The sequence below is a fragment of the Suricata suricatta genome, chromosome 2 (assembly GCF_006229205.1).
Source record: "Suricata suricatta isolate VVHF042 chromosome 2, meerkat_22Aug2017_6uvM2_HiC, whole genome shotgun sequence".
Lineage (NCBI taxonomy): Eukaryota > Metazoa > Chordata > Mammalia > Carnivora > Herpestidae > Suricata > Suricata suricatta.
This window is the reverse complement of record NC_043701.1, coordinates 160,205,206-160,226,507: the sequence shown is the minus strand read 5'-3', so window position 1 is coordinate 160,226,507 and position 21,302 is coordinate 160,205,206. Positions and strand designations below refer to the sequence as shown.

Sequence of the window (21,302 nt, the reverse complement as noted above, 5' to 3'; positions counted from 1 at the left end):
ACATTATTGTACAGGGTTTTATATGAACATAAGCTTTTATTTCACTTGGTTACAGACCTCTGAATGGATTTTTGGCTATCATGGTTAAGTATATGTTTCTTACAAAGAAAACACCAAACTATTTTCCAAAGAGAGAAACAATTTTATATTTCCCTCAGCAATATGCAAGAGTTACATTCACTTCATATCCTAGCCAATACTGGTTTGTGTGTTTGGTTGGTTGTTTTTGGCTTCTTAAAGGTTTGTGGCAATATCTCATTATGGTTTTAATATGTATTTTACTAATAAGTAATGATGTTGATCATCTTTCCTGTTTCTGTTTGCCATATTCTTTAGTTTTGAAGATCTTTTGTCTGTTAAAAAAAAAAAAACCCATGTTCATAGCAGCACTAGTCACAATAGCCGAGAGATAAAAGCAATCCAAGATGTCCATTAATGGATGAATGGATAAATAAAATGTGGTATATACATTTAATGGAATACTGTGCACCCTTAAAGAGGAAAGAAATCTGTTCTGTGCTACTGTGTGGATGAGCATTGAGAAAATCAAAACTAAGTGAAATCAGCCAGTCACAAAAGGAAAATACTGTATGGTCTCATTTATGTGAGATTTCTAGAGTAGTCAAATTCATAGATACAGAAAGTAGAGGGGTCTCTGGGTGGCTTAGTTGGTTGAGCATCTGACTCTGGATCTTGGCTCAGATCATGATTTCACGATTTGTGGGTTCAAGCCCCACATTAGAATTCTCTCTCCAATTCTGCTTGGAATTCTTTCTCTCTCTCTCTCTCTACCCCTGTTCCTGCTTGTGCTCTTTCTCTCTCTCTCTCAAAATAAATAAGTAAACAAACAAACAAAAAAAGTATAATGGTAGTTACCAAGGGATGGCGGGAGGGTGCAAAAGGAGTCATTTAATAGGTATAGAGCTTCACTTCTGCAAGATAAAAAGGTTCTGGAGACCTCTTTTTAAACAATGTACGTGTACTTAATACTTAAAAATGGCTAGGATGGTAAATTTTATATGTGTTTTCTTACCCCCCCCCACACACCCACACCTCTAGACTTTATTTGAATTCTACTAATTTTTCCTCTAATGTCCCTTTTGTATTCTATAAGTAGTTCTAATGTTTCTTTAGTCTCTTTTTGTCTGACATTTTCATGTTGTTTTCTTGTTTTTCATGACCTTGACAGTTTTGAGGAGAATCTTCCTCAGTTTAGGTTTGTCTCTTGATTCACTCAGGGTTGGACTGGGGTTCTAGGTTTTGCGGAAGAATGCCACAAAGTCAAAGTGGCCTTTTTATTGCATTTGGATGTGTATTATCAACATGACTTATCACTGGTGATATTAACCTTTATCACTTGGGTAGGGTAGTGTTTACAAAGTTTCTCCAGTGCATAGTTGTGGTTTTTCCTCCCTTCCCATCTCTGTTCTTTGGAAGCAAGTCAGTACATGCAGTTAGCCCTAAAGTTGGTAGTTGGGGTGGGGAAGTTAAGCTCCACCTCCTTGAGGACAGAGTATCTACATAAATTATTTAGAGTTCTCCTATAAGGAGAATTGGTTGTTTGGTTTTTTTATTTTTTTATTTTTTTATATATTTTTTAAATGTTTTATTTATTTTTGATACAGAGAGAGACAGAGCATGAGAGGGGGAGGAGCAGAGAGGGGAGACACAGAACTGGAAGCAGGCTCCAGGCTCTGAGCTAGCTGTCAGCACAGAGCCTGACGCGGGGCTCGAACCCACGAACGTGAGATCTGACCTGAGCCAAATCGAAGGCTTAACTGACTGAGCCATCCAGGCACCCCGGTTTTTTTATTTTTGAGATGTGAAATTTCTTTGTCTATTTTGCACACTAGTCTTTTATCAGTTATGTGGGTTTTATTTATTTATTAAAAATTTTTTTATATATAATTTATTGTCAAGTTAATTAACATACAGTGTATATGGGGTGCTCTGGGCTTTGGGAATAGGTTCCTGTGATTCATCACTTGCATAAAACACCCAGTGCTCATCCCAACAAGTGCCCTCCTCAGTGCCCATCACCCATTATCCTCACCCCCGCCCTCACACTCCCTTCCACCCTCAGTTTGTTCTCTGTATTTAAAAGTCCTTATGGTTTGCTTCACGCTCTGTTTGTAACTATTTTTTTTTCTTTACCTTTCCCCTATAGTCTTTTGTTAAGTTTCTCAACTTCTGCATTTGAATGAAAACATGATATCTGTCTTTCTGTGACTGACTTATGTCACTTAGCATGATAACTTCCAGGTACATCCATGTTGTTGCAAATGGCAAGATTTCATTCTTTTTCATTAACACATAGTATTGCATTGTGTGTGTGTGTGTGTGTGTGTGTACATACACCACGTCTTCTTTATCCATTCAGCAGTTGATAAACATTTGGGCTCTTTCCATAATTTGGCTATTGTCGATAGCACTGCTATAAGTAGTGGTGCATGTGCCCCTTTGAATTAGCACTCCTGTATCCCTTGGATAAATTCCTAGTAGTGCTGTTGCTGGGTCATAGGGTAGTTCAATCTGTAATTTTTTGAGGAAACTTCCATACTGTTTTCCAGAGTGGCTGCACCAGTTTGAATTCCCACCAACAATGCAAGAGGGTTCCCTTTCTCCATATCCTTGCCAATATCTGTTGTTCCTGAGTTGTTAATTTTAGCCACTCTGACTGGTGTGAGGTGGTAGGTATCTCAATGTAGTTTTGATTTGTGTTTACCTAATAATGAGAGATGTTGAGCATTTTTTCATGTGTCTGTTAGCCATTTGGATGTCTTCTTTGGAAAAATGTCTGTTCATATCTTCTGCCCATTTCTTCACTGGATTATTTGTTTTTCAGGTGTTGAGTTTGGTAACTTTTTTATAGATTTTGGATACTATCCCTTTACCAGATATGTCATTTGCAAATATCTTCTCCCATTCCATCAGTTGCCTTTTAGTTCTGTTGATTGTTTCCTTTGCTGTGCAGAAGGGTTTTTTTAATCTCGGTGAGGTCCCAATCATTCATTTTTGCTTTTATTTCCCTTGCCTTTGGAAATACATCAAGTCAGAAGTTGCTGTGAGGTCAAGGAAGTTGTTGCCTGTTTTCTCCTATAGGATTTTGATGGCTTCCTGTCTTATGTTTAGGTTTATAATTCATTTTGAGTTTATTTTTGTGTATAAGCGGTGGTCCAGGTTCATTCTTCTGCATGTCTAGTTTCCCCAAAATCATTTGCTGAAGAGATTGTCTTTTTTCCATTGGATATTCTTTCCTTCTTTGTCAAAGCTTAGTTGACCATACATTTGTGGGTCTATTTCTGGGTTCTCTATTCTGTTCCATTGATCTATGTGTCTGTTTTTGAGCCAGTACCATACTGTCTTGATGAATACAGCTTTGTAATACAGCTTGAAGTCTGTGATGCTTTCAGGTTTGTTTGCTTTTTCAGGATTGATTTGACTATCTGGGGTCTTTTCTGGTTCCATAAAAATTTTAGAATTGTTTGTTTTAGCTCTGTGAAGAATGCTGGTGTTATTTTGATAAGGATTGCATTGAATATATAACTTGCTTTGGGTAATATCAACATTTTAACAATATTTGTTCTGCCAGTCAATACTGCCTATATTTTATTTTTGGAATTTTATGGCTTTGGGTTTTACATTTTGGTCTTTAATCCATTTTGAGTTTATTGTGTATGGTGTAAGGAAGTGGTCCAGTCTCTCTCTCTCTCTCTCTCTCTCTCTCTCTCTCTCTCTTTTTTTTTTTTTTGCATTTAGCTATCTAGTTTTCCCAATACTATTTATTGAAGAGACTGTCTCTTCTCCATGGTATATTTTGCCTCTATTGTAATAGACTAATTGACCATATAGATGGGAGTTTATTTTTGGGTTCTCTACTCCATTTCATTGATCTCTGTCTCTGGTTTTGTGCTAGTACTATGCTGTTTTGATCACTATAGCTTTGTAGTATAGTTTGAAGTCTGGGGGCATGATACCTCCAGGTTTGTTCTTTCTCAAGATTGCTTTGGCTCTTTAGGGCTTTAGTAATGCCATACAAATTTTATGATTATTTGTTCTATTTCTGTGAAAAATGCCATTGGTAGTTGGATAGGGGTTGCACTGAATCTATAGATTCCTTTGGGTAGTGTGGACATTTTAATAACTTCAGTTCTTCCAGTCCATGAGCATGGTGTATCTTTCCATTTATTTGTACCATCTTCAGTTTTTTTCATCAGTGTCTTATAGTTCTCAGAGTACAGGTCTTTTACCTTCTAAGTTAGATTTATTCCAAGGTATTTTATTCTTTTTTTATGCAATTGTAAATGAGATTATTTTCTTAATTTCTCTGATTGTTGGTTATTAGAGTATGGAAACACAGCAGATTTCTGTTTATTAATTTTGTATCTTGCTACTTTACTGAATTTATTTATTGGTTCTAATGTTTTTTTTGGTGGAGTCCTTAGTGTTTCTGTATATAGTATGTCATCTATAAATATTGATAGCTTTACTTCTTCTTTCCCAATTTAGATGCCTCTTCTGTATTTTTTAAATATGCCATTAATCTCAGTAATCTTAGTTCATTTTATCCAGAGTAGTTTGGACTTCAGAAGGTTTTTCCTTCCTTAGAAGTTCTATTTGGACTTCTTTTTAATATGTCCGTTTCTTTCCTCATTGTATTTGTATTTTCCTCAGTTCTTCCTGAGAATATGGAGCATATTTACAGGAGTTATTTTAATATCCTTTTCTGTTAATTCTGCTATTTTTTTTCATGTTTAGATCTGTTTCTATTAACTGATTTTTCTCCTGCTTATGGGTCATATTTTTCTGTTTCTTTGAATGCCTATTCATTTTTAAAGTGGATTTTTTTTTTTAAAGTGGATTTTGGATATTGTGATTTGAATGTTAGGAGTGCTAAATTTTGTTAAATTATAATATAATGTTAAACTTTGTTTTAGAGTGGGGTTGTGTTGTATGGACCAGTTTTATCCTTTCAGGTTTGCATTTAAGGGTTGTCAGAGGAGGTCAAGAGCAATCTTTCATATAGGCTAATGTGGCTCCATTACTAATGCAGTACTCATCTGTAGACTTTGTCTGACAACCCATGTGTGAGTAGATCTTTATTCTCTTGCTGGTGGTAAGACCAATTATTTTATTTGCGGTACTCGCCATGAGCTTTACAATTTCTTTTTCTTTCCACTGATCTTTTGTGCCCAGTCTTGAATATTTTCCTCTTCCATGTATGTAGCTCAATACTCGGTAAAAGGTGTAAGAGGACCCCTCTGTGGACCTCCAGAGCTCCCTGGCAAACTCCCTCTTCCGTAGTCCTCGTGTCTTGGCCTCTCCAAATGTTGATCTTTATGTCTTCAGCTTGGCATGACTTCTGGGTTCTGTTTAGGTTCCTCCTACCAGCCCCACAGGCTAGAAAACTTCTCCATTCAGGAAGCTGGGATAATCGTAGGGCTCGCCTTGTTGTTTTTTTTTTTTTTCCTTCCCCTTCAGGGATCATAGTTCTATCTGCCTGTTGTCAGTGTCTGGTAATTGTTGTTTCGTATATTTCATCTACTGTTCTCTTATTTAAGGTAGGAGGGTAGCTTATGTCTTTTTCTTCTGTCATGCTAGAAAAAGAAGGCTTACTGAAACATTTTTGATAAAGGCACACACCTAATATTCCTATGGTATTAGTTTTCTGCAGTGAAGTCCACTGAATAAGAAGGCCCTCCACTGGAGCTGCCCTGAACCATGAATGAATGATATCATATTTTGAGCTTTTTTTTTTAAATTATAAAAAAGATAATTACAAATACTTAAGAAAAAGCATGATGGAAAAACTAAAAAATTTCACAACCTCTCCTTTCTACTACTACTAAAATTTTTTTATAGTTGTATATCAGTCTGTATGTGTGCATATTTCACATAGTTGTAATCATGTTATCCTTCTGTTTTGTGTTTTTTAAAACTATATGTCATAAAATATTTTCCTTCTGTTGTAATTTTCTTAAGTCTTTTTCTCTCTCTTTTTTTTGTGCAGTGTGGGTTTAGTTTATTTATTCTTTTCCTGGAAATTATGTTTGTTTCCAGTTTTTACTATTACTTATGTCTCTTTTTAAAATGGCTGTGTAATATGTTATTTTTGTGAACCATAATTTACAACATAAATGATTACCTTAGCTTGAGGCTTTTAGGGCATTTTGAAATAATTTTGTGTTTAAATTTGGTAATCTAGAAAAGAATGTAAAAGCCTCTGGCATTTCCAAAGGAAATGCATTGATGAGGTCATCTGGTGCCTGTTCACTAAGGAACAGAGCTGACGGAATGTTACCGAGAAATAATCCATGTACAGAGTTAAATACCCCTCTGAGGTAAAGAGAGGAAAATTCAGCTCAGTTCCATAAATGTTTTGGTCCCCTCCATCAGAGAATTTATGATCTAGTGAAAAACAAACCTATCTCCGTAGTTCCACAATTGAGTTGGAAAAGATATGTCTGACTTGCCGAAACAGTTGTGTTCATTACAGGAATAAATTTGCACGTACACTGGGTGAAACTGGATTTCAGACTGAAGAGCTTTCACTTGGAACTGTACCAACTTCCCCTGCACTAAATCTTGTAAATTAGAAAAGCAGTGTTCTGATAATATGTTTTATTAAGGCTTCCATATTCTCTTTCATAAAATTGCATGAATTTATAAAAATGAGGTATTGCTGGAACAAATGTAGTGCAGCGAGATGAGTTTCCTTTCCCTGCTACAGCCATCGACCTTCCCTCTGATAGAGCTGCTGCTCTCCTTGCTGGAATATTGGGCAGGAGTAGGTAGTGATGGTACTCGTGTATCAAGTTCCTGTGCAGGGGCGCCTGGGTGGCTCAGTCAGTTGAGTATCTGACCAGCTCAGGTCACGATCTCATGATTTGTGAGTTTGAGCCCCGCATCAGGCTCGCTGCTGTCAGCACAGAGCCTGCTTCGGATCTTCTGTCACCACGCCCCCCCCCCCCCCCCCCCCCCCCCCCCCCCCCCCCCCCCCCCCCCCCCCCCCCCGCTCCGCCCCTTCCGCACTTGCACTCTTTCTCTCAAAAATAAATAAATCTTTTTTTTCTACATTTATTTATTTTTGAAAGACAGAGAGCATGAACAGGGGAGGGTCAGAGAGAGAAGGAGACACAGAATCTGAGGCAGGCTCTAGGCTTTGAGCAAGCTCTCAGCACAGAGCCCGACGCGGAGCTTGAACCCACCAACAATGAGATCGTGACCTGTGCGAAGTCAGATGCTTAATCAACTGAGCCATCCAGGTGCCCCCAAAATAAATAAATCTTTAAAAAAATAAAGTTCCTCTGCAAATTGGTTACATATTTCGTAATGTTTGGTAGGCTCTTCTTTCCTTCCTTTGGGAAAATCTCAGATATATTCATTCATTTGCTTGGGAAGCAGTTTATTTAAATAATGATAGCTAGTACTTATATAACATTGTGTGCCAGGCACTAATCTAAGGCTTTATATATATTAACTTATTTAATTTTCACAATGATCCTTTCCTGTAAGTATTGCTATTATTATATAGTAAATGGCCGGGTCTGGAACTGGACTCTTGACAGTTAGCTTCAGGGTTATTACTCATAACCACTCACTATACGTATGTGCTTTAGAGTCATGCCTCCCAGGTTTGCATTCTAGCTTGGTTACATACAACTGTGTGAATGACTTCCATCGATTATTTGGCTCATCTGAGTCTCTGTTTCCTCATCTCTTTGCTATGTTGCATGTAACCTAAGTTGGTTCACTTCTTGACACATAGTAAACGTTAGCTCTTATTGGCTATGCCTTCATTAAAGACACGTACTTGGGGTGCCCACCACATGCTTGCGCTTTCAAGGAGCAGTTGTGCTGGTTTGTCTTTTTCCTAAAATTATATCACTACTGTATTATATGGTCCTGAAGTTCAGCACTGATAGAGGATGTTCTGTATTTCCATCGTCTTTCCTCCTGATGGTGAGTGTGGAAAAGAGATAGAATTTGGTCAGAAAGGTAAGAATATTCCTTTGATTCATGTTGCAGGTCACACAGTTAAGTCAGAGGAGGAAAGACGGGTTACTTCCTTTTTAGAAAAAATTTTTAAGGTTTATTTATTTCTGAGAGAGAGACAGAGCATGAGCAGGAGAGGAACAGAGAGAGAGAGGGAGACACTGAATCCGAAGCAGGCTCCAGGCTCTGAGCTGTCAGCAAAGAGCCTGACATGGGGCTCAAACTCACGAACCTGAAATCATGGCCTGAGCAGAAGTCAGACCTTAACCAACTGAGCCACCCAGGTGTCCCCAATAGGTTACTCCTTGACTGAAACATGACCATCCTCTGGCAAGATTATTTGTTCTGTTTGACCCAGCTTAGACCTTTAGGAGAAAGATATGTATGGAGCAAGAGGGGATACTTAATCAGCCAGCCACTTGCACTAAATCAGCCCCAGGCAATAGGGGAATGATAAATCTGGCAGCTAGGTTAACCTCACTTTACCACCTTAGCGTAGATTTTAAATGAATGTAAAAACTAAGTATGGAAACCTGTTAGTAAGGAGTAGATGAAGGAGAACCCAATGCAGAGGAGGAGTATTTTGATAGAAAGTGAAAAAAAGTTAGAGGAAAAACATCCTGGTGATGGTAGTTGAGAATAAACCCTTATATTTTTCTCTAAGATGACGATGCCTTAAATAGAACTTTGGTACATAGGCTCTCTTTGGTTATTCTAATAGTACTCTTCTGAGATGTGTCTTTATTCCTCATATTTGTATTTTATACCAGAGATCTGACAGATCTTTGTTCTTTTCTTCCTTACAGTCTTGAGGCTTTCTACCAATGCAGGCCAATGGAAAGAAGCAGCTAGCAAGGTGACCCATGCATTGGTTAATATCAGGTAAGGAATGAGAGGGAATTTACCCCTCCAGAGCTCCTTGGCTCATCTTGAGGTTTATTGTACCTTTCTGAGCGGAGTATGTTGAGCACCACTGCTGTTTTAAACCCTGGTGTCTGTAGGAGTGGAAGAAATGTCGTACTTGATCAGGAAAAGTATGAACGCATGAGACTTTCATATTGTCATATTGAAATAGCTCACTGTGCTGTACTATGAATTTTCTTACCAAGAGATGGTTGCAAGCCCTTTTCAGGCATCTTTGTTGCCAAAGTGTCTTCTGTGTATAGGACATTTTCTCTGAAAAATTTTTTCTACCATTCTCCGTGAGTTCAGTGAATGACTCAGGGATCTGGAACTTTGACGTTTTGCTTTACATGGCTCTTTCTATTTGCGGTAAACAGAGGCAAATGGAGCTCATGGGGCTAAGTTATTTTAGGTTCCTTATGAAACAGCAAGGCAATTACAGAGTGCTATATGTATTGGATAAAACTGATTCAGACATGGAATTTGGTTTAGGGTCTTGAAGAAATAACACATACTCATAGGAGTGAGCTGTTTGTAAATGGACAGAGTGTGCTTTCAGTATCATGAAATCTCAAGCCGACTTTCTTTACATTCCTTGCTCCCTTTGTGCCTATCATTTTCCATTTTCTCAACAGTTATTAAATTGTTCTTGCAAACAATTGAAAAATTAACACTGAGTAGAAGAGGCAAACCCAACAGATGGGGAAACTTGATTTAGCTCCAGATGTAAGCCTTGCCAGACATCCCCAGCAATAGTAATGCACATCTACAACTTGGTATAAATTCTATTGTGTGACAGAGCTGGGATTTAGTGTTTATTTCTGTATCTTTTTTCCCTCTCTCTCCTCCTCTCTCTTTCTCCCTTTTTTAAAGGTAAAATGTCCACTAGTGATTTACAGCGGTATTTGGTACATCTGGGAACAAAAGGAAAAGTGTGAAATGTGTGTGTTGGGAGAGCTGGAATGAGGGGGCATCGGGGTGAGATGTGCTAACAAGATTGCACTGAAGGCTGATCTGCCTTACCTGACCCCAGAGACACTTTGCCACAAACACAGTTTTATAAATCTCACAAATGCATATCTGTACCTAGCAAATAAACCACGTACTATAGTGAGGCCTTATGATAAATGTGATTTTCTGTAAGAATCAGGAATTAGAAACTGCCTTCTCCCAAATATCCCTTTGTGACCCAAGGGCAGTATGACAAATGTGGGTGTTTGAAAGAAGCTCCAGATTCTGAGCTAGAGTATGAAGTTCATATGAGTATAATTTATGTTGTGTTTATTTATTCATGTATTTACTTAGGCTTTCCAGGCAGCTCCTGTTCATCTGGGACCTGTTTCCTTGATCACATTCCTTTATGCTTGCTTTATCTCCTGCTTTGTTGCTTCCCCTTTCGGTGGCTTCTGGCTTGGCTGTTGCCCTTATTCTTCCCAAGGGCCGTCAAACAGCTGACTGAGGCTTTAGCCTGTGCTTTTTCTGAATAGCCCAGAAAGGACTGGGTTGAACTTTGAGCAGATACCTATAACCATGACCTCTTTCTTCTCTTTGCAAGTGTCTGTCAGGCTTTCATTCCTCACATCTCTTTGATGAACTTGCTGCAGAGAATAATTACATCATCTTCACTGTCGCTGATGAATTAGACTTGGAGTATATGTCAGAAGTATCAAGGATCCAGTCAGTTTTCTGAAGAGATTACAGGAAAAATGCGTTTGGGTGTCACTTATCACTAAGGCCAGATCAGGGCAAAATACTGGTAATGCTAAGCCAGCTAAAGTTTACTTTTTTTCCTTTCTGACATTTATTTTCACTTAACCAGGTGCTAAACTTGGTGTTTCTTTTATATACTGTCTTCTTCTTTGATATTCAAACTCTATGGAGTAGGTTATAAACTTTTAAAAATATACTTTTTCCCAATAAGGAAACTGAGTCTTAAAGATATTATGAATTGGAGAAAGACCCACACTTATTGTTTGGCAAAGTTGAGAATCAGGTCCTTTAACTCCCAAGTCTGGAGCTCAGGGCTCTTTCTTCTGGAGGTTTTTTTATTTTTAAGAAATCTCTACACCTGGCAGGGGGCTCACACTCCACCAGCTGAGCCAGGCAGGCACTCTAGGGCTCTTCCTTCTGTTTATTTTATTTTATTTTTATTTTTTAACTTTTTATTTTTGCAAGACAGAGACAGAGAGACAAAGTGTGACCAGGGGAGGGGCAGAGAGAGAGGGGGACACAGAGTCTGAAGCAGGCTTCAGGCTGTCAGCACAGAGCCTGACGCGGGGCTCAAACCCACAAATCATGAGATCGTAACCTGGGCTGAGGTCAGATGCTTAAGCGACTGAGCCACCAAGGCGCCCTCCAGGGCTCGCTCTTCTAACCATAATGACTCCTATAGAGTTGCCATGGAGGTAAACAGAAAACTCAGTGTGATGTATTGAAAGAGCATGGAAATTTGAATTAGAGAAATTGGATTTTAAATTTTTGTCTCTAGCACTTAATGTGTGACCTTGAGCAAGTTATTTAGCTTCTCTAGATCTCTTTCTACTATTTATAAAGTTGAGGTCATGTTTCATAGGGAAACAGTTGTGAGAATTACCTGATGTGAAAACACTTTGTCAACTCCAAGGTACTTGCCATTTCACTTAGCATAATGTATTTAAGATTCTTCTCTGTTGTAGCAAGTGTCAGAATTTCCTTCCTTTTTAAGGCTGAATAATCTTCCAATTGCATGTATATACCACGTTTTGTTTATCCATTCATCCATTGATGAAATTCCAGGTCAGTTGCTTCCATCTTTTAGTTAATTGTACATGGGTGAACAATTTTTCTAGTCCCTGCTTTCACTTCTTTTGGGCATATACCTAGGGGTGGAATTGGTGAATTGTGATAATTCTATGTTTAATTTTTTGAGGAATTGCATACTGTTTTTAGGTTTGGCATTTTGAGCCTTCCTTAGAATGTTTCCTAAGTATGTCTTCATTTGCTCCTTCTATAAAAGTTAAGATGTTAACAACCTTAAAAAATGTTTTGCTTTTTTTTGTAGGTAGACTTTTTTAAAATTAGATATTCTTTTTTTTTAAGTTTATTTTTTTGAGAGAGAACATGTGCATGGGTATCCGTGTGCAAGTGGGGGAGGGGCAGAGAGAAAGGGAGAAAGAATCCCAAGCAGGCCCCATGCCATGGAGCTCCATCTTATGAAACCTGAGATCATAGCCTAAGCTGAAACCCACGAGTTGGACGCTTAACCGACTGAGCCACTCAGGTGCCCCTTTGCAGGTAGACTTCGATGCTTTCAATGAGGGTGGTGCCCCGAGTTTTCTTTTCTCAGAGTTGGTATTTTCTTAGCTGAGGCCAAAAAAGTGGTATGCCTAAGAAGTCTGCATTCCACTCCAACAGTAATAAGTGCTGCTGAATGCTCCTTTGTGTTTTTCTAAGAGCTTGTGTTGTACATCCGTGACACTTTTAACTTTGGGTGGTTTAGAAAACAAGAGGCTGTGTCAGAAAATCAGCCCCTTGGGTCTCCCAGTGACACTGTTGGCCCCACGTTTATTATTAAGGGTATATAAAGGCTTAGCAGTAAAACTATGATAGTGTGCGACATTTACTTCTGTTATCATAAAAATTATTTGTGCTGATCCCACACGTGGAAGGGATTTCTAAGGAAGAGTGAATGAACTCTTAGCCACCTCTCCTGTAGTGTGTTCTTTGATAACCATGGGAAGGGTTTGGGCTGCATGTGAAGTTTTCAGACATCTAACAGTTGAGAGGGCCTCAAACTGGTTTGGTGGTTGATGACAGCTACAAGTTATGTCTTTGAGATCTTCTGGAAGGCAATATATCTAATGACAACCCTAACAGAGTATCTTACCAGCAGGTAAAAGGCAAGGCTGCAGACTTTTCTATTCTTTGAAGTTTAGATTGTGACAGTGAAAATTAAAAGTGCTTCCACATGCTCGGAGGCCTAAATTTGCTCAAGTGTCAGTCTGTTTGCTTTTCACTTGTCTTTCGTGGCTTAGTCATGCTAGTTCCTTAATTGTCAAAGTTATTTGTGTTTAAACAATTTGTCTCTCTCTTCCTGTTTGATCTTTCAAAGAGATTCTTAAAATGCAGCCGCTTAGAACTTATTTTTTGAATTGAAGTATAGTTGACATACTATGTTATATCAGTTTCAGGTATACAACATAGTGATTCAACGGTTCAGTTCATTGTGTAGTTACCATCTGTTACCATTCAAAGCTATTACAATAGTAATTGTATTCCCTGTGCTGTACTTTTCAGCCTTGTGACTTACTTATTTTATAACTGTACCTATTAATCTCCCTCACCTATACCATCAATCCCTCATCCCTACCCATCTAGCAACCACCAGTGTGGTGTCTGTATTTATTAGTCTATTTTTGTTTGTTTGCTTATTGGTTTTGTTGTTCAGATTTCATATGTAAGTGAAATCATATGTTATGTGTCTTTGTCTTATTTCACTTAGCATAATATAGTTCATAATAAAGTTCATCTATGTTGTTTCCAATGACAAGATTTCATTCTTTTTTATGGCTGAGTAATATTCCATTGTGTGATAGTATGTGTGCATATATAGCACAAATTTATCCATTTCTCTCTTGAGGGACACTGGGGCCGCCTCCGTATCTTACCGATGGAAATAATGCTGCAGGAGACATAGGGGTGCATATATCTTTTCAAATTCGTGTTTTTGAGAAAATGATGTTTTTATTGGAACATGTTTTCATTAACATATAGGACCGGCCCTGTGTCTATTCTTTCCCATAGGTAAGTTGTTGCTTTGCTTTGCTGCAAGAAAAATAAAATATTGCTCTACCCTTAAAATACCACTTTGGAAAAAAATCCACTTTGTATAATTGTTACTTCAAATGCCTTCACAGATCAGCTGGGCCACAAAGGAAAAATACTCTGAGGGGCCATGTGCAGGACTGGAAGGAAGGCATTTGGGAAGTTTTGCTTGGAAACTTCTAGGCTAAATATTTCCTGCCACCACTTAGCAGGTTACCCCAGTGAGGTCCTATATTTTAGGAAGATGTCTGCTGACTATTAACCTAATTAGCCAAAAGAGAAAAAGAAAAATGTTAGACTAAAATCTGACCTTCATCTAACCAACTTTCAAGGTAAGTAATTTGAAGCCCTTTAATGAATCTCTTTGAGTTAACATCTTAATGCTTTTCACTTAATTAGCATTTTATTAGCACCAAGTTCACAATCCTATTCTCTGGTTGCTCACAGAAATGGTAGCTGAATCACTGCAAATAGGTTTTTCCCCTGATCTGTAATTTTCTTAAGGTGGATAAAGTTTTAACTCTGATTAATATATTAAATTTTTCCTTTATTTGGAATGCATTAACCTAAAGTTTAGTTTTTCTTTGACAATGACTTTTTATCCCATTAGGCTTCCGGGACTGCCAAGAATGACTTTTTAGATATTGCTGTGGTTACTGACAAGCTTGGGGTTTGGAATGAGAATTGAGTGCATTTCTTTGTAAGTCTCGTAATTGTTCACCTTGTGAGTTTGCCTCTCGTCTCCATGATCTTTTTGTTTCAATGCTGCAGTGGTCCTCCCCCTACTTCCTGCTTTTCCTGCTTAGATGCTTATGTAGCTGTTTTCCTTCACCCTAAAAAATGTTCCCTCCAAAAAAAAAAAAAAAAAAAAAGGAGGAGGAGGAAAGCTTTAAATGTACACTCTGCTAGGGAGGCTTAGGAACAAGAATAGCTCTCAGCAGCCTCTAGATAGGGGGGTTCATTGAACATAACACCCTTTGTAGCAGGCTGCATATAGAATTCTGAATGTCATGGAGAAAAAGCCCTCAGGCAGTAATCAGGGAGCACACATTCACTGTTGATGTCCAGAGTTAGGGTTGGAAAGGGAATGTGAGGTCTTAGCCAGGCAGAGTCTCCCCAAATCCTCTTTCCCATGACCCTGTTTGGGCTACCGAATTTGCCTTGGTCACATTTCTTTGATCAGAATGGGTACTGATGAGTTGAGAGGAAGAGTAGTTTGACACAAAGCACTTCAGCTGAAGGATGCATCTTCGTCCAGTTAAAAGTAAATAGGGACCAAAAGCAATCACATGATAAGAGCAGAGGCACCGGGCTGATGACTCCTGAGTAGCAAGAAGTACATGAAAATAAGCTTCTAGTCCAGTTGTCTGCTCAAAAGTAGCAGACAGGCAGGCTCACATAATCCCCTGGGTTAGAATTTATCAGTAATGACCTTTTTTGTGTTAATCAGACCCTGCTGATCTCCCATTACAGAGAATGAAAAGCATTATGCAGATTAAAACAAAGCACCAAAATGAAGCTGCTATAATATCGTTTCCCCAGTGACTGGGAGTATTACATATTATTCTAATAGCTGCTGTTCCCTAATCTCTCATGACTACAGCTAGAAATAAAAAACGCAACACTGAATCCCATGTGGTTAATCATCTGTTTTGCCCTAACTTGGTTTGTACTGCAAAGTGAGGTTTTGCATTAGGTCATAGCTGGGCTTGGTGAGCTGCAATGCAGTAAGGAAGTCTTGGTTGAGCAGATTCAGATATTTGTAATGAAATATTAAGATTTTAGTTGGGGCGGCTGTGATTTTAGGTGAGCGTGACTTAGTGTATAAAACCATCCGAAATTTCCTTGGGGTCTTTTTCCACTTTGCCTTTTTAAAGGAAAATTTCAAGAAAATAATATATAACATAAAATTTACCATATTAACTTTAAGTCTACATTTCTGTAGCATCAAGTAGATTCACACTGTTGTGTAACCGTCACTATGAGCCATCTCTTTCATATTCTTCAACTGAAACTGTAACAGTAACTTGTTCCCTCCTCCCCTCAGCCCTGGCAGTCGCCATTCTGTTTTCTGTATCTATGAGTTTGACTACTGTAGGAACTTTATAGAAGCAAAATTAAACAATATTTGCCCTTTTATGACTAGCTTACTTTACTTAGCATAATGTCCTCAAGGTTCTATGTTGTGTCATGTATCACAGTTTCCTCTCTACCTTTTTTTTCTTAAGTTATCTCTATACTCAACATGGGGCTCAAACTCATAACCCTAAGATCAAGAGTCACATGCTCTCCACTGACTGAACCAGTCAGGAGCCCCTCCTTTCTATTTTTTTTTTTAAAGACTGAATAATATTCCATTGTATGTATACCACATTTTATTTGTTCAATTGTCCATTACTGCAGCCTTTGCTCCTACTCTTTGGCCATTGTGAATAATGCCTTTATGAACATTGGCGTACAGTTATTTGAGAACCTGACTTTTCTTCTTCTTTTTTTAATGTTTAGGTTTATTTTAATGTTAAAGTTTACTTCTTTATTTTGAGAGAGAGAGAGAGCGAGCAGGGGAGGGGCAGAGAGAAAGAATCCCAAGCAGGCTCGATGCTGTCAGTACAGAGCCTGACACAGGGCTTGAACTCATAAACTGTAAGACCATGAAATCAAAAGTCAGAGGCTTTAACTGACTAAGCCACCCAGGTGCCCCTGCTTTTTATTCTTTTGAGTATATACCCAGAAGTAGAATTGCTGAATCTGTGGTAATTTAATTTGGAGGAGAATCACCATACCCTTTTCTACAGTAGCTGCACCATTTTATTCCCACCATCAATGCACAAGGGTTCCAATTTCCCCGTATCATCGTCAACCTGTATTCTTTTCTTTCTTTCTTTTTTAAAATGTTTTTTGTGTCACCCAGGTGGCTTAGTCCATTAAGCATGCAGCCCGTGATCTCATCTTGACTCAGGTCATGATCTCATGGTTCATGGGATTGGGCCCCACTTCAGCCTGTGCTCTAGCAGTGGATGCTGATTGGGTTCTGTCTTTCCCTCACTCTGCCCCTCCCCCTCTTGTGTGGACGTGCTCTCTGGCTCTCTCTCTCTCAAAATAAATCAAGTTTTAAAAAGTTGGGGGAGGGGGAGGGAAGGGGGGAGAGAGAGAGAGAGAGAGAGAGAGAGAGAGAGAGGGTGAGTGAGTGAGTGAGTGAGGGAGCTTGAGCTGGGGAGACAGAGGGAGAGGAGACTGTCAGTCTGGCCCCTGTTGTGGGGCCCAGTGGAGGCTCAATCCCACAAGTCCGAGATTGTATTTTGAGCTGGAATCAAGAGTTGAGTGCTTAACCCAGAGTCACACAGGTGCCCATCTATTTTTTTTTTAATTTATTTTTTAATGTTCACTTATTTTTAAGAGAGAGAGAGAGACTGAGTATAAGCAGGCGAGGAGCTATAAGAGAGGGAGACATAGAATCTGAAGCAGCCTCCAGGCTCTGAGCTGTTAGCACAGAGCCTGACAAGGGCTCAAACTCATGCACTATGAGATCATGACCTGAGGTGAAGTCAGAAGCTTAACCCACTGAGCCACCCAGGAACCCCGCTCCTCTAGTTTTGGTAATAGCTTTCCTAATGGGTGTGAAGTAGTGTTGAATTGCCATTTTGACTTGCATTTTCCTAATGACTAATGGTATTGGGAATCTTTTTATATGTTTATTGGCTATTTCTTCATCTTTGGAGAAATGTCTATTCCTATTCTTTGCCAATTTTTAAATTCTGTTATTTGGGGTTTTTGTTGTTGAGTTTTAGGAATTCTTTTATATTCTGGATATCATTCTCTTATGAGGTATATAGTTTACAGATTTTTTTTTCTATGGATTGCCTTTTCATTCTGTTGATCATATCTTTTGATGCACCAAAGTTTTTAATTTTGATGAAGTCCAGCTTATTGTTTTTTCTTTTATTGACCATGCTTTTGGTGTTTCCTTCTAAGAGTTTTAAGTTTTAGCTCTTACATTTAGGTCTTTGATACATTTTGATGGAAGTTTTTTTGTATATACCTTGCATCATATACATATATGCATTTGTGTGTGTGTGTATATATATATATATACATATATGCATTTGTATATATGTATATGCATTTGTGTATGATGCAAGGTAAGGATCCAACTTCATTTTTTGGCATGTGTATATGCAGTTTACCCAGCACCTGCTTCGCTTTTTTGATATAATCACAGTTCTGATTTCTTAATTTGAATCAGGCTGAATTATCGTGTAAGTATAGAAATGGAGACTCCACATTTTTTTCTGTTATGTCCCTGTTCTGTTTTGTGTTTTAGGCTTGCTCATTCCTCTGCTTATTTAGAGATGGCATAACATAGTAATTAAGAGCAGAGACTCTAATAGTTAAGTTGTCTGAGTTTGAGTCTAAGCTCTACCAGTTACTTTGGAAAAATTCTTTAACCACTCTTTGCTTTTTCTCATGGAACCTGGGTCATAGTTGAGATGATTAAATGATAATATGTGTAAAGCACTTGGAATAGTGCCTAGCACGCTGTCAGTGCTGTATAAATGTTCATTATTATCATCTTCTTAAGTCGTTCTTAGGGTGCAACCCTGGATGTCTTACCAGCCTTGGTTCTGATGGTCTGCATGGGACTTTATTCTAGACAAGCAACCCCCTTCCATATCCAACTTTATTCAGTTCTCTTGGCTCTACTCAGGGACTGGACTTAGAGGGGACCAGAAATACAGAATGGTATTATTTACAACCTGATATCAGGGGCCCCATTGAAACTTGGGCATCATCATTGGGAAAATAGTCCATCATTTTTTCTTATGTCCCTGTTCTGTTTTGTGTTTTAGGCTTGCTCATTCCTCTTCTTATTTAGAGATGGCATATACAAAGTTAATAGAATTGACCTCAGTTTTGTTCACACAGACTCCAGTGAGTTGTATTTGGGTTTTCTATGCTTGAGACTGCTCGATTGTTGTTGTTGCTGTTGGTTTGTTTTCTTTCAGGATCAAGGTGGGTACTTTCATATAAAATCTTATTTTTAATTCCTTCTCTGGCGATTCTTTCCTCAATTTTTTGCCTTGTGTATTTATACTTATGATGGAACCAGCATCCTAAAGCCAGCAAGATAAATCCTCCTACTCCAACATCACATGATCTTCTAATTGTACTAGTTAACAAAAAATGCCCAAGGCAAGCCACAGCAGATCCTAATGAAACATACAATATTGAATCCCCTGCAAAGGGAATGCTTTTGACATATAAAATTCCTAGGAGCTTAAAGGGCTTCCCCTTTGCAGGTTTGCTGGGCACTGGTGTGGTGGCCATCGGCTCTAATACCTGATTTATATGGTTGAACTGTCTCATCTTTTGTTTCTGTCATGACAAATCTTTTTTTTTTCATTCCTTTACTTTCAACCTATTTGTATCTTTGAATCTAAAATGTGTCTCCAGTGAATGGCATATAGTTGGATCTTGTTTACTTTATCTAGTCTGACAATCTCAGCCTTTTGATTGGGTTATTTATTCTATTCACATTTAGTGTTGTTATGTCTGCCATTTCATTTCTAGTTTGCTGTGTTTCATGTCTTTTGTTTTCCTCTGTCCTTTTATTTTTTTTGATGTTTATTTATGTTAGAGAGAAACAAAAGTGTGAGTGGGGGAGGGGCAGAGGAAGAGAAAGAGGGAGACACAGAATCTGAAGCAGTGTCTAGGCTCTGAGCTGTCACAGAGCCCAAAGTGAGGCTCAAGCTCACTGACTGTGAGATCATAACCTGAGCCAAGGTCCAACACTTAACCCAATTCGCCACCCAGTGCCCCACCTTTTTTTTTTTTAATTAAAAAAATTTTGGGGGGGCGCCTGGGTGGCTCAGTCGACTAAGCCTCCGACTTTGGCTCAGGTCAGATCTCACGTTCGTGGGTTCAAGCCCGGCGTCAGGCTCTGTGCTGACAGCTAGCTCAGAGCCTGGAGCCTGCTTCCGGTTCTGTGTCTCCTTCTCTCTCTGCCCCTCCCCCTCTCATGCTCTGTCTCTCTCTGTATCAAAAATAAATAAAAACATTAAAAAAGTTAAAAAAATAAATAAAAGAGATTTTAAAAAAAAGATTAAAAATTTTTTTTATTTGAGAGAGAGTGTGAGTGGGGGAAGGGCAGAGGGAGAGAGAGAGAGAGAATTCTAAGCAGACTCCATCCCACAGCCTTAGGATTATGACCTGAGCCAAAATCAAGAGTTGGACATTCAACAAACTCAGCCACCCAGGTGCCCCTTCTCTGTACCTTCTTAACTGCTTTCTTTTGCATTAAGTAAATATTTTTCATTGTAGCACTTTGATTTCTTTAATGATTTTTTTTCAATATTGCTTTTAGTTATTTCATTAACGGTTGCTGTAGAGTTTACCATATACGTTTTACCTTATTGAAATCACAAACTGTTTAGATTATATTAACTTAATTCCAATGAGATATAGAAACATAACTCTTATGTAGCTCTAAATAACATACACATGCTACACTCACCTCAGTGAACTTTATTTGCCAAAAAGCACACTCAAAAGGAGAATTTTGTGTATTTCCTGAGAAGTAAGGATGCATTAGAAACAGGAACCTAATTTTGTTTACTTTATCATGTCTGGAGCTAAAACTAGGTGAGGTGGGGAATAGTCTGTAGTTAGAGTTTAGATACATTTTGTTTGTTGAGAGATTTTGTCACATGTGGGTGTTAAACACAGCTTTCTAGATCCTGCTCCATTCTTCGGTGAGCTGATAGCCTACAGCTCAAAATATATTGAGCTCATTGGCTCTTGATGCTTGCATGTTGAGCTTTATAACAAATAAAGAATATGGTACAAAAGTAGTAGCACTAATTGGTAAACACTTGTTTTGGAGGTACGTAATTTTGAGAGAAGTACTTTGATGTGGAATGGATGAGGGTGTGTTCATTTATGTCTCGAGTCGGTGTTGGTTTGTGGAAAACAATCTTGTTCTGTGCTCCATCTTTTGCATCTCATTTTCTCCCACCAAGGTGGGGGCTGCTAATTGTGGCCTGTTTTTAAAAAAAAAAAAAATTTTTTTATGTTTTATTTATTTTTGAGAGAGAGAGAGAGAGAGACAGCGTGAGCAGGGGAGGGTCAGAGAGAGCTGGCGACACAGAATCTGAAGCAGGCTCCAGGCTCTGAGCTGTCAGTACAGAGCCCGATGCAGGGCTCAAACCCACGAACCGTGAGATCACTACCTGAGCTGAAGTCAGACACTTAACCGACTGAGCCACCCAGGCACCCCTTTCTTTCTTTCTCTTTTTTTCTCTTTCCTTCCTTCCTTCCTTCTTCCTTCCTTCCTTCCTTTCTTTCTTTCTTCCTTTCTTCCTTCCTTCCTTCCTTCCTTCCTTCCTTCCTTCCTTCCTTCCTTCCTTTCTTTCTTTCTAATGTTTATTTATTTTTGAGAGAGAGAGAGAAAGAAAAAGAGAGCTCTGAGGAGGGGCAGAGAGAGGAGACAGGAGCCAAAACAGCTTCCACCCTGTCAGCACAGAGCCTGATATGGGGCTCAAACCCACAAACTGTGAGATCACGACCTAGCAGAAGTTGGATGCTTAACCAACTGAGCCACCCAG

The 21,302-nt window shown here is 38.7% G+C and overlaps 1 protein-coding gene and 1 pseudogene across 3 annotated transcripts in view; one reads left to right on the top strand and one right to left on the bottom strand.

Moving 5' to 3' along the window:
• The window catches only part of ARMH3 (armadillo like helical domain containing 3), a 170,878-nt gene that overhangs the window by 76,838 nt on the left and 72,738 nt on the right, over positions 1–21,302 (top strand). For 2 of the 3 annotated variants that reach the window (XM_029932439.1, XM_029932438.1), the window contains exon 23: positions 8,802–8,877. In XM_029932439.1, coding sequence (XP_029788299.1) covers positions 8,802–8,877 — 76 coding nt within the window. Of the gene's footprint in view, positions 1–8,801; positions 8,878–14,311; positions 14,374–21,302 lie in introns of those variants that run through there. The other variant, XM_029932440.1, reaches the window with a different exon arrangement.
• LOC115304127 lies at positions 18,607–19,026 on the bottom strand (annotated as a pseudogene).